This window comes from Rissa tridactyla, chromosome W (genome assembly GCF_028500815.1).
Source record: "Rissa tridactyla isolate bRisTri1 chromosome W, bRisTri1.patW.cur.20221130, whole genome shotgun sequence".
NCBI lineage: Eukaryota > Metazoa > Chordata > Aves > Charadriiformes > Laridae > Rissa > Rissa tridactyla.
Genome location: NC_071496.1, coordinates 4,350,467 through 4,363,568, shown reverse-complemented (window position 1 = coordinate 4,363,568; position 13,102 = coordinate 4,350,467). Strand labels below are relative to the sequence as shown.

The following is a 13,102-nucleotide window of genomic DNA, read 5'->3' as shown; positions in this document are numbered from 1 at the left end:
ACAAAAATTGAAAGTCTTAAAAAGCAGAGTTTAAAAAAAACCTCACATCATCAACGTTAGGAAAACACTGAACGGAGATGCTGTCAGACCTCCTTTGGCCTTCATGAAGAAGCAAAAGGTGGGTGCAAACATGCTTTTTCCTTTAGGTTGCATTTCATACTGAACGGGGGGGGCTGTCTGGCCCCATGACAGCCAGGCATGGGGAAGCCTGCATGACAGTACTGATCTGTGTGGTGCTGTGTTAGAGACAAACAGAGAGCAATGGAGGTGCCCTCATCACTCCACGCTACATTCACTGCGTGTTAGAGAGCCCTTACTGTGTCTTCTACCTTGTTCTGATCTATGTGGGATTTCTCCCGGAAGCATGCTTTCCCCTGCTGCTGCCAGGGTAATTCAAAAGACCTCCATCAATAGGTATTTTTCCGTATCCCTGTGCATGCAGTTCAACTTTCGGGCAGCTTCACGAAAACCCTACTAACTGTCCATTTTGTTTTCTTTTATTTAACACATGCCCAAGCATATTCCATTACCCCTGGGTAGCACCACGGTGCAAAGGCCATCTCAAACAGCCCACCTCAAGAGGAAAAATCCGAACGGGTCTCTCTACTTCTTAAACACAGGCCAAATCAATTCTCCAGCATTAGCCAGAACCACCTAAATATGACTAGGAAGTAGCCTGCCATCAGAAGCCTCTAAGAAGCTGGTTAAGATCACCGCGATGATCTTAACACCCCAAGAAGCTCCAGACGTATTTCTGTCTACTCACTGTATTCAGTGTTATCAAAACCAGTAAAATACACACCAAAAATAGACATCCAGCTTCCTACTTCCCCTACAAAAAGACTTGCCTGGGCAGCCTGAAAAGCCACAGCAGAAGTGCCATCAAGCTCAGTAGAACCAAGTCAAAGAGTCTGGCAAAACAACTCAGAACATACCTCTCTCCCCTTTTAACAATATGACAACAACCACCCACCCACAAATAACACCAAAACCACAGATACGTGTCTTACTGAAGACTGGGAAAGACGCATTTCCTTTCAACACCTGGAATTCCTGTTCTAGTCTCCTCCGTAAGTCGATCTGTTCAAACAAAACCTTCTGGAGTTCCTCTAACAAAGAGAAAAGAAAAGTGGTTTTGCTAATCTGTATAAATAATTCTTGAAAGAACAGTTGCAGAGCAATTCATTACCATAAGACAAAATATTTTAGCAGTTATAAAAAAAAAAAAAAAAAAGAAGTGTTGCATAGACCTACAATAGATTTTGTGCAGAAAGCCATGAATATAAATCAATGTAATATATTATTTTAAAGTATTATATTACAGTGTCATGTATTGATTGATATATATGCATTAATCTCAATTATATCCACCCAAAGGTCCATATATTATTCATATGTTACTTGACAAGCTTAAAATATGGTGCAGAACAAAAGTGCCCCCTATTATCCTCATATTCTATTAAAACAAAGAGCAGTTTCATAACGTAAGAGGCCCTTATTTATTTTACCTTTCCCCATGTTTTCTACATCCTTCTTCAGTGAATGAGGTGAATTGGTTTCTTGTGTGTGTTCGCCTTAAAAAATGAGAGAGAAGAAAGTTATTGATTTCCCAATGCTGCTTTTCATCAGTATTGTCCTTACTATGCAACTGCTTCAGAGAATCTAGAGTAAAAAGGAGAGAAAAAAATACAGAAAGAGTACAATGGAGGTTTATCTACAAATCTCTACGTGCGTAGCACAAATGTTTGCAGGACTTGGATTTGCTTTTAGTTTAGTAAAGCATCTCCCTACACCACGGCCTCCTGCAGACAAGACCCGATGTCTCCTCCGTACCTAGGAGCGTTCCTCTTGCACGTTGTCTGCCAAACTGATCCCTGCTTTCGCTCTAACCCTTCTTGAAGATGCTCTTACCACAGAACGACTAGACACAAGCTGAGAAAGGGGCAGAGCCTTCTCTCCAGTCTCATCTCCTCTCTTCACAACGGGAAGTCCATGCTATTTAGCCGGGCAGGACCCTGCTCCCAAATCCACAGGCAAAATCCTTTTAGCACCGGCCTCTCTGCCTTCATCAGCTCTTTAACTTTATCATCTTCTAGAGCTCTACAGCACGGGCGTGTTGTAACTGGATATCATTTATATCCAGCTGAGATAAAATTGACATTAGTGATATTTGCGTCTCAAGGATACACCTTGGAGGTCAACCAATTCACAGACTTCTGTCTTAGGTTGCTCACAGAACTTTTAATCATACAGTACTGACGAATTTTCTAGATAACAGAATTTGACTATTTCCATATATATGCATGCTACTTCTTTCACTCTTTTTCCTTTAGAAATAAAATAAAATAAATCTTCACAAGGTGTTACGTTCACCTGGATGACAGTTTGACTTAAATATGAGCCTTCTGACAGCAGATGTTATTTTCATTACCCTCTGGAACTGTGAAATTTTCTTCTAATTTCTCTGAACAGGGTTTTGAAACCAAAAGCCATGAAAAAATGTTTTTAAAAGAAAAAAAAATACCACTTTAGGGGAAATGAATGGGAGATTTTCTATTACTTACAGCTGAAATAGAAATGGAGTCTCAATAATTAAGAAAATATTTGGTAAATAACTAATTATTGAACCAATTGGACTAATTTTTGGTTTAGTCCAGCCAGTAAATACACATCATTAACTCCACTGAAGAGTAATCACAAGACAGACATATATAAAGCTACTCGTGCGTTTATGTATTTGGAAGAAAGAATCATGGAGGAAAAACCTTGGGGTTTTTTTGAAAATAAAAAGCCATAGCACCGAATAGGTCACCCCACAACACATAAGACAGCAGCTACTTAAAAAACTCGTGCTGTCACCATGCATTTGATAGTAGGTCAGCACAACAAGGTAATTTTAAAGTTGAATCGGAAAGTCTTGTTTTACAGGCAGTCAGAAATCTTTTTTGCAAAACATTTATTTCTGTTTTTAAAAATCAATGCATTCTCATATCCAGTAAGCCTTGAAGTCATAGTATATGAAACACATGCAATAGCTATGCATTTTAGCATCCGCTAGCTCTTCCTTCCTTAAAAAAAAAACCAAAAAAAACAACAAAAAACAACCACTCATTCAGGCATATACATTTACACAACTCTCATCTGGTGCCAGCAATTCCATTTTAAAAATCTGTTTATGTAACACAACGATTAAAAAAATCTTTTTTTTTTTTTTTTTATGTCATTTGATATAAACAAAGTATTTTCTACAGGTAAGTTGTCTCACCACGCTAAAAGAGCAAGCTTAAAAATCCATCACCTTTTGGGCAGTGGTTTGAGGAGTTTCCTTAATGTAGAACGGCCTTTTTTTTTTAAGTGAACATAATTCTGTTTTAAACAGGATTGCTAATGAAGTATTTTGTCAGATAAATTAGAGTCCATAAAATCAAACAGAAGGAATTTAGGTTTGGGGAGGGTATTTACTGAATTATAAATACTAGTACATTTTCCAAATCAATTTCTTTCATTGAGGTATTCTTTTCCAAATGTTTTATGTGCAATTTTGAGGGATAACAGACTCACGGATGGAATGTAACTGGATTTTTCAAGGGCAAGGAAGAAAAAAGGGACGAGACTAGATCCTAGCACAGAGCATGGCGGCAACATAGCTCTTTCCCACTTGTTCAGTTGAGCTTTCAGGGCCATACGGTTGAGGCTGCCGACTCGCCTGGACTGAAAAAATGGCATCAAAAAGAAAATAAGGGCACGTAGCATGAAGAATAACTTCTCCAGCACCTGCAGCCTCTCTAGTAAGCTACCGAAAAGGCTTATTAGAAAATCCCCCATCCTCGCCCCCGAAATAAGTAACGAACAGGATGGGAAAAGTGAAGGTATTTAAACGCAAAACCCAGCATATACGGTTTTGAAGAATAACTGCATTTTTAAACTGCTTTCTGATGTTCAAAAAAAACCCCTCGACGTTATTATTGTTAACGGTAGTAATAATCAGATGGGTTTCACCTTTCCGGTCCCCCTGAAAATGATAATCAGGAGCCTGCTCTTCTCCATTTTTCCGTACTTCCCAGAGGCCTCATCATGCGTTGTGTACTGTTCTACCTTAATTGAAAGGGAGGAGGTATTGAATATTTAACCAGCTTCCTTTCTCTTAAATGTTAATTAAAAGCTAAATAGGTGTTTAAAAACAAACAAACAGAAAGCCCAAAGAATTTTAATCAGTCTTAGAAAAAAATCGCTTCCCCTTCTAATAGCTCCGCCATAACTCTCTTGGGCCTTGTCTACACACAAACTTGTAGCAGCATTTAAACCAGCAGCACTGAAAGCTGCACAGCTCCCAGTACGGACACCTAGGTTTTCTTTAAAAAAAAAGGTCTATTTCAGTTTATTTAGAAAAATCAAACTATACCTCAACTGTCTATTGGCTAGGGGGGAAAGGGGATGAAGTATTCATAGCCAGTTTGCACTACCTCAGCTAAAGCTTTTGGTACCTCTGTTCTTCCCTATTAGCTCAGATGGACAGAGATCATTAATCTGGAATAAAGGTACATGGGTTGTATTTTACACAAATGGCTTTCTTAACCTGGAACGTGACCATCCACCCATGGAAGAAAGGAGAAATTATGGCTGTGAGTAGACACACCTCAAATCTTCCAACGCTCTGAAAACCTGAGGTCCCAATTTGTACATTGACACAACCCCAGCTCTTTTGATGCTGGCATTTTATCAGCTGTATGCCCACTGGAGTAGTTAAGATTTGAAGTTTTAATATAAGAAACAGAAACATTTCCAAATTTATTCTCCCCAAAATAAACGCACGTTGCCTTCGTTGTACAAAGCCAAACCAGACATAGCCAGGTTACCTCTTCACGCTGTGCCACCTCTGGCAATCTCCTGCAACCCTTCCTCGGTAAGCTCTCAAAGCTTCTCTTCAAACAGCAGCTAAAAATTTCCACGCTGGCCCAAGCAACTTGGCTACGTCAATGGGCAACTGATTTGCCCAGAGCAGACCTCTGATGGACCAGGAATATCACTCAGCTCTCCTGACTCTCAGCCCCGCGCCTTGTCCCAATCTCATACTCTACAATTCTCACTACGTCTGCAGTGTTTGACCACATCAACCGAAACCATCCACCCGCCTGCGTCTCGGCGTCGGCCCTGTTATTCCTGGACGGTATTTAAATATCACCGAGCACACCCTGCAGCTCACTCCTAGCAGGTGAGCTTCACCGCCGTGATGCCTGCAGCATGGATAGTCCACCATAACTTAAACGTCCACCGGTATTTTTAGCTGCAGAGAACGCTGTCTGCAGACACTGAGACCGCAGCAGTGAAGATGTTGGAATCTTCTGGCTATAAATATATCCATTTTAAAAATATAGGCAGACGTGAACCGGCAGACTTTCAGATCTCCAAAAGCTCCATCTGTATTTGCTAGTAATTACTTGCTTTAAGACACGCACGGTTCTGGTGTATGTCCTGAAGAAATCCTACCCTTCCTGAAAATACTCATGCATCGTGCATATTCATGCTGCTTTTGGGGGGAATAATCAATAGGATAATCAGGACTTGGGAAAATACGCCTATTTTAGGAAACACAGTAAGCATCTTTTAAGTGCTTTCCTGTACTGGGGCTGATATACAAAATCTGGAGCTTCAAATGTTAAACCACTTAAAAAAAACAAACCCAGTTGTTTTAAACAAATAAAAAAGTTTGTTTTAAATTAAAACAAACTAGTTGTTATTTTTGCCTGGATTTTTTTCCTCATTTGTAACCTCCATTTAAAGTTTAAAACATGAACATCCCATTAAAAAACATCTGCGTCGAAGTACAAACGGATAAAGGAGAAAACAGCTTCAGGATTTCAAACTGAACGCTCAAAAACTGCGACCGACTTAAAAATATGAAATGTTTTAGAGAGGCAACAAATCAACTGGCTTTTGGTCTGAACCCTACGCGGACATTTAGGAAGTATTTTGTAATTTTAATCTAGAAGCATGAGGGATAGAAAATTTCTAATTCTTAGTTTGTTTGAAATGGAAGGGGAGATTCTCACCAGATTCCAGAAGACGGGGCTTTAGAAAACAACAATACACCTAATATTGTGAGAATTGCAAAAAAAGAAAGAAATTCAACAACGTTCCACCCTCTTTTAATAATTCAGAGAGAGCTCCTTATCTATTAATATGCAGTGTTGACTCCACACCTGAAACTTCACCTCATCTTCCCCCATTTCAACTTTTAACTTCTTTGCTTTTTTGCAAACCCCTTCTGTAATTTTATTGTCATCAAATATTAGATTTTATGTTATTTAACTTCTGGATCCAATGCTTTACCCCTTATCCCGGTAAAGACTGCAATACTGTCCAGTCTGCTATACGTAACAAACGCCGGGCTGTTTTCAACCCTCTACAAGCTACCGTAAATCTACAGTAATTGCACCAATATTTGCAGAGTTATTCTGGGTATATATTTAAGACTAAATGAAAGAAGAATCTGCCTCACTGTTTGTCGCCTGAATTTTCCTGAAATGCCTGCCACACCGTCTTTTACAAATCACGAAAAACAAAAGTGGGGAAATCGTAACAAGATTTGAGAAGCTGACTTCTAGCTGTGATTAACACCCAGTTTTAGAGCTTCCCCCTTCTCATTAAAACAGACTAAAAAAAAAAATCAGATTGGTTGGGGAGCAGCTTACAGACCTCAACTTCTCTTTTAAGAGATAACGCAGTATTTTCAAGGCAGCCTTGCGACGCTGTGCCAGACACACACAGCTCTCCTACCCTTCAACTCCAGCTGCTGAAGGAGGGTCGGGATGGCAAACCTCACCTTTCCCTCCGAAAATGGACCGGTTATTTAAGTTAGTCACAGTTACCTTTCAAAAGTGCCAGGGGAATTTGAGTAATTCCGAGCTTTTTCCGAGCACTGCCTGATAGAAAAGGAAAGGGGATTTTCGCCGACAGTTTATTGGCGACACAGGACAAACGGCTACGGGATCTTCAAGCCCGTATGTATTTCAGCCTTGGAAAGAGCTGCGCTTATTATGAATTTTTAAGTTCATTGACACATTGAGAATAAGAAGCAAACATACGCCCTTACAAGTGATCGTCTCTGGCACAGAAAATGCCGCTTTTGTTTTAAGACTCTCTTTACTCGGTTTAGTTGATAAATGCAAGTCCATCTCACATGGAGAGGAATTTCCAGGATCATTTCATCTTTCTTAATCTCATTAAGAAGGCATAGCTTTAAGTAACTCGTAAATGTATTAAGTATATTAAAGAAGAGCCAGAATACTCTGCAAAATGGTTTGACAACCAATCACAAAAGCACTGCGAACAGAACCCACTAATTCTGGGCAAGATTAAGAAGGCCCAATCCTACACAGACGTACCGATACGAATCCCTCTGAAGATAACGGGGCCGCTCTTGCTTAGAGAGCGCGCAGAAATCATCTCCAGAAACGAGCCCTTAAACATTTGGCATTTCTTTACAGTCCGTTCGTCTCAGATCCAGTCCCGAGACCTTCAGACACCCAGGTGCTGCTCCCAGTTTACTTACTATATTTAAGACTCTCCACAGAGTCGAAGCATGCAGGGTAGTACACAGCTCTGAAAACTAAAATTTACATTTAAATTTACCATGAAGGACTCATCGAGTGTCAATGAGTACAAAACATTTGGAGTTTCGGAGAAAGTGAGGAGCTACGAAATCTAAGTAAAAAGCAAAGTATCGCCATAATTTACTTTTAAAATGAGCACGGATAGAATCATTTTCTAAAAGACAAAAAAAAAATACGTATTTTTTCCAAAATAATCCGGCCACAGTGCAGGACACTGACTATGCACAGTGTACTGTGTTCCTAAAAATTGTCAAGTTCTTAAGGTTTACTTCCGCCTAGTATCACTGCTGTGCTCTCAGTGGTAATTATTTGAAAGTACAGAAGATAATTATGTGCTATCCACTGGTCCACAACCTCGATCCCTCAACCACAAAATTTACAAAAATCTACAGCGCCGACGCGTTTCTTCCTCGTCTACCACTGCTAAAGCAGCTTTTATTATTAAGTACGCCTAAAAAATACCCTTTGCAACGGGGTACATTTCCAAATGTTTGCGATCTTTCAATTGTTCTCTGCTATTATATAAGATTTCTATAAGATCCCATTTCTTCATTTCCACTCCTTGTACAACTCTCTCTCTCCCCGCTTGCTCTCTCTGTCTCATTTGACAGGCAAATTTGCAGACATTGCCTGAGGATAACAACCTCGTTTGACAGTCAATTAACCGTGAATAGTCAAAGCCAAGGCAGTTTGCATTACATAAATGGAAAATTAGATTCCTTTTTCCCAAGAAACAAAACCCTCTCCTTAAGACACTGCAATAGACAACTTAGTATCAAAACTTCTAATCACGTCTTTCCCAAACCCCTTGGAGACATTTAGCAATCAGTAAAAGGTGGTTTCATTTAATTTGTATAATGTAATTTTTGTAAATGTATTATACATTTTGTGTAGAGATCATTATCATGGAGATAATATAAATGTTGGCATAGATGTCATAAAACACCTTTAATGTCTTTCTGACAGATATTAAAAGCAATAAGCTGTGATCCTTTTTAATGGAAGGTTTCAAAGAGAACATTTCAATTATTGTCATTTTATGCTTTTCCAGCCTGTTTCATTGTGTAACCTGATACATTTCTGAAATTTCTGCTGAAATATGCCCAGCAATTAATAATCTTATTCCTATTAATGTCACTGCTTTCCACCTATTTGCATTTTTCTCAGTTGTATTTGCTTGGAATTGTTTTTATCTTTACCCTTGTACTAAATATTCAGACATTTGATTATGAATTTAAGTCTCTGTCTCTTTATCCTCTACCTTCTTCCAAGCCTACCTGCTATATCTCTCCAGAAGTCTCCTCCTGAAGGCTCTGAATCTGTGATGAAAAAATTATGCTCCTTGTTCTTATCTGAAATCCAAACAAAATGCAGCGCTTAAAACGCTTTCACCCGCAAGAAACCGCAAACCGAAATGAGTATCCGAATCCAGAAAAAAAGTAAATATATATTTGTATATTCGGCACGCACAGAGGCGCATTTTGGATGCGAATGAATATAATGCTAAATTACCACCATAGAGAGACTATTAGAATGTTTAATGGACTTTTTTAATTGAAATCACGGAAGTGATTTATTTTTGTTGAAAGCGAGCGACGGAGAGCGAGCCCGCGCCGCTCGCACGACTGCGAACTCCCACACCTCGCGGTGAGCGGGCAGATCCGTACTCACCCGAGAAGGTGTCCTCTTTCGTTGTCAAGATGACTTGATTACTCTCCTTGCTCTTCTGATTCTAGGAAAAAAAAAAAAAAACAAACAAAAAAACGAAAGGAGGGAAACACAGAAGATCAGTATTGGAAACGGCTGGGAGCAGAGAGGCAGTCTCGGGCGGTTTATCAACAGCCAGGACAAGAAGCGCGCCCGGGGAAACAACATGGTGGGGAATCCCACTGTGGCGTCTTGCACAGCCACCTTTATGGAAGGATGCCCAAGATGGGGCCTGGATTCCTTTCTCCCATCTGGGACAAGGAGGTCAGGCCATCGAACGACACCCACCAATAAATCTGCCGTAGTTATTTTAAATGTCAGCCTCCGTGGCGGGCCCTCGGCCGCCATGTTGTAAAGCCGTGCCGCCATCGAAGTGGCTCACCACAGGGACAGGCACGCCGGGGGAACAGGCCCTCGCCCCCCTGGACCTGATTTTGAGGGAAAGATGAGGTGGGCCATGTCCAACCGTGGCCCACCAGGTCCAGCCTTGGCCTGTCACGCCGGCTGGGGACATGGCACCCGACATGGCGGGCGGGGGGGGCCCAGCACCTAACATGGCGGCCAGGGGGACCCAGGGAGTGACACGGCAGCACCGGGGCCTCAGCAGTCCATCTCCCCCCACCCAGGGGACCCCCTCCCACCCCAGGGGGGTGTCGGTTGCCGCGGGAAGGGACCTGAAGGTGCCATTTACATCTTTATAGGAGGGCTGCTCCTCCAGGGACGGGTGGTGCGCCGGGCTGCTGCCGCCGCTGCCTGCCCGGGGACCCCCGGGAGGCGGCTGCGGCGGGGCCTGACCCTCCCCGGTCTTCTCCTCAGCGGGCGGCCGGGGGAACTGGCCGGCGGCGGGGCGCTCTCGGCCGCCCTTCTCGGGCAGGCCCCGGGCGGGTGGGAAGCGGCCGCCGGCCGCCGAGGGGTCTCCGCCGCGGGGCTCTTCCTCGCCCTCCTCCTCCTCGTCCTCCTCCTCTTCCTCCTCCTCGGGGGGCTTGTGCCCCTCGACGTCCACCTCGGGCTCGTCCTCCTCCTCCTCGTCCTCCTCCTCCTCCTCGCTGCTGTCCTCGCTGGCGAAGCTGCAGCTGGTGCCGCCGGGGGAAAGGAGGCGGTGGGGGGGATGCGGCGGCGGCGGCGGCGGGGGGGGAAGAGGGTGCCGGTCACAACCCGCCTCCTCGGGAGGGGGCGGCGGCGGCGGCGGCAGCAGCAGCTGCAGCGGCGAGGCGGAGCGGGGCGGGCCGCCGCCGTGCAGCTTGGCCAGGCTCTCCGAGTCCTCCTTGCCACCCACCGGTCGGAAGGCGCTAGAATGGTGGTACCCCCCCGCCGCCTCCTCCTCCTCCTCCTCCGCCGCCCGCTTTCCGCCCGGCCGCCGCCGCCTCCAGCAGATGCGGGTGGTGCGCGGGGACCCGCCCGCCGCCGCTGCCCCCCTCGGAGGCGGCGGGCGAGGCGGGCTCGGCGCCGCCGCCAGGGGGCGACTCGAAGAGCGGGTCCCGGGCGGCGGCAGCGGCGGGAGCGGGCGGGGGGGCGGCGGCGGCGGCGGGCGGCGTGCCCATCCCCGCCGTCCCCGCCTCGCCGCCGGGCTCCGAGAGGTCCAGGAAGGCCTGGCGCAACAGGCCCGCCCCGTCGCCCAACGAGCAGCCCAAAGCGCCGGGGGGTTGCGGTGGCGGCTGCAGGTAGGTGGGTACCGGAAGCCCCCCCGGTGTGCGGGGTGGCCAGAACATGCAGAAGGGCGGGTAGAAGGCGGCGTCTTTCCTGCCCGGCCAGAAGAGACCCGAGAGGCCGCCGCCCGCCGCCCCCCCCGCCGGCCTTGTGTGCCGCCGCCCCGCCGAGGGCATCACCGCCGCCGTCCTCCTTCTTGTGGCAGAGGCCGAAGGCGGCGGCGGGGAAACCGTAGGGGTGCGGGAAGAGCCCCCCGCAGCCGGGGAACTTCTGGAGGACGCCGCCGAAGGAGCCCTTGCTGGGCACCGGGATGACGGGGTAGCTCCGCGGGCTCTTGCCGCCGTGAGCCGCCGCCGCCGCCACGGCCTCCTGCAGCTCCTCGTCTTCTTCGAAGCGCGGCCGCTTCTGGTGGTGGAGGTCGGGGGGCCCGGCCAGGAGGTGGGGGCTCAGTAACCCGCCGCCCACCACGGCGGCCGCCGCCTTCACCGAGCCCAGCGGGTGGGGGGCGGCGGCGGCGGGGGGGGCCGGCGGGGCGGGCGGCAGGGCCCGCTTGCGGCTGCCGCCGTTGAACATGGCCTTGACGTCCTCCCAGGCGAAGACCAGCTCGTCCTGGGGGCTCTTGTCGGTGAGCTTGAGGTGGCGGCGCCAGGAGTTGAAGTTGGCGGCGTCGGGCTGGGTGTACTTGGCGTCGGGGGTGCGGTGGGAGTGGAAGATGAACTTGTTGGGGGAGAAGTACATGCTGCAGTAGCTGCACTTGATGCACTTGGCCCGGGAGCTGTTGTAGCGGGCCGGGATGAAGCTCCCGCGACACCCCCAAGCGCACTCGTGGGACACGTCGAAGGCGAAGTTATCCGGCAGCTTAGGGGGCCGGTTCTCCCCCAAAAAGGACTTGCAGAGCCGTTCGGCTTCCCGCTTGGTGATCATCCCGCAGCGGCGGGAGGAGATGGGCATGGCCCCGGCCCGCCGCAGGATCTCCAGCTGCACCGGCGTGCACTGCACGCAGGTGATGCCCAGGGCCACCCGCCGGTTGTGGATCTCGTTGTAGCTGAAGTTCTTCAGGAGGGTGTTGGAGATCTGCGCCAGGCACAGCCGCTCCTGCCCGTCGATGACCAAGGAGACGATGGGGATGCCGTAGAGGATCACCTGCCCCACCTGGTTGGGCTTCATGGCGGCGTGGCCGGCCCTCGGCTGGTTCATGGGGTCCGGCGGGTAGGCGCTGGACGGGGAGGGCAGCAAGATGTCGGTGGGGCCGGGTAACGGGCTGGTCGCCATCGCCTCAGCGTCGGGGGGGCTGCTCTGCTCCAGCTGCGGGCGGGGAAGGGGGAGAGAGAAACAGCGCCGTCAGTCGGGGACCCCCTCGGGGACGGAGAGGGGGGAGACCCCCCCCTCGGGGATGGATGGCGAGACCCAGCGGGGATGGATTGGGGGAGACTCCCTCCGGGATGGATGGATGGATGGATGGATGGATGGATGGATGGATGGATGGATGGAGAGACCCAGCGGGGATGGATGGGGAGAATCCCCCGGAATGGATGAGGGGGACCGAACGAGGATGGGGGAGTCCCCGCCGCAAGCACCCCACCGCCCCCCTCGAATCTCCCAGCGTGGGAATTTGCCACCCTTAGCGACCCCCCCCCCCCCCCCCCCCAAAACCCACCCTGGCCTCGCCGGGGGCAGCCTCCGCGCACCCCCGGTTCTCCGACGTGCGGAGCTGACGGTAAATGAGCAAACCGCCGCCTCCCCTGGTGGGAAGATGCTCGGACCTACGGGCAGTTCATCCCGAAACACGCCGCGGACACGCGGGTCTGTCCTTCCCGCTTCCCCGTCCTGGAAACCCGCCGCTGTCCCGGGAAGATGCTCCGCGGAGCTTCCGCGCCCACCAGCCGCGTTCCTCCCTCCGCACCCCGCAGGGACAGGCAAAGCGCGGAAGAGGGAATTAAAAATTATAATAATAAAAGTTGCGATGCTTTCCGCGGGCACCCGCGCATCCTTTACCTCCGCGGCCGCGCTCTCTCCGTGCCACCGCCACCGGGAGGGAAGCGCATCCCAGCGCCCGCCGCCGCGGAGCAGCGCGGCCAGCCGCAGCCCTGCCCTCGCTGCAAGCGCGGAAGCTCCGCGCCTCACCGCCCCCCCCC

At 48.4% G+C, this 13,102-nt stretch overlaps 1 protein-coding gene across 1 annotated transcript; it reads right to left on the bottom strand.

Annotated features, from left to right (window-relative positions):
• Positions 1 to 1,090: 1,090 nt before the first annotated feature.
• Positions 1,091 to 12,239, bottom strand: LOC128902057 (SKI family transcriptional corepressor 2-like). The gene is made up of 4 exons (XM_054184387.1): positions 11,454 to 12,239; positions 8,891 to 8,965; positions 1,509 to 1,574; positions 1,091 to 1,109 (listed from the first exon to the last, which is right to left on the bottom strand). The coding sequence occupies exons 1-2, from the start codon at positions 12,237 to 12,239 to the stop codon at positions 8,894 to 8,896; spliced, it is 858 nt and encodes a 285-aa protein (XP_054040362.1). The 3' UTR covers positions 1,091 to 1,109; positions 1,509 to 1,574; positions 8,891 to 8,893.
• Positions 12,240 to 13,102: the final 863 nt, after the last annotated feature.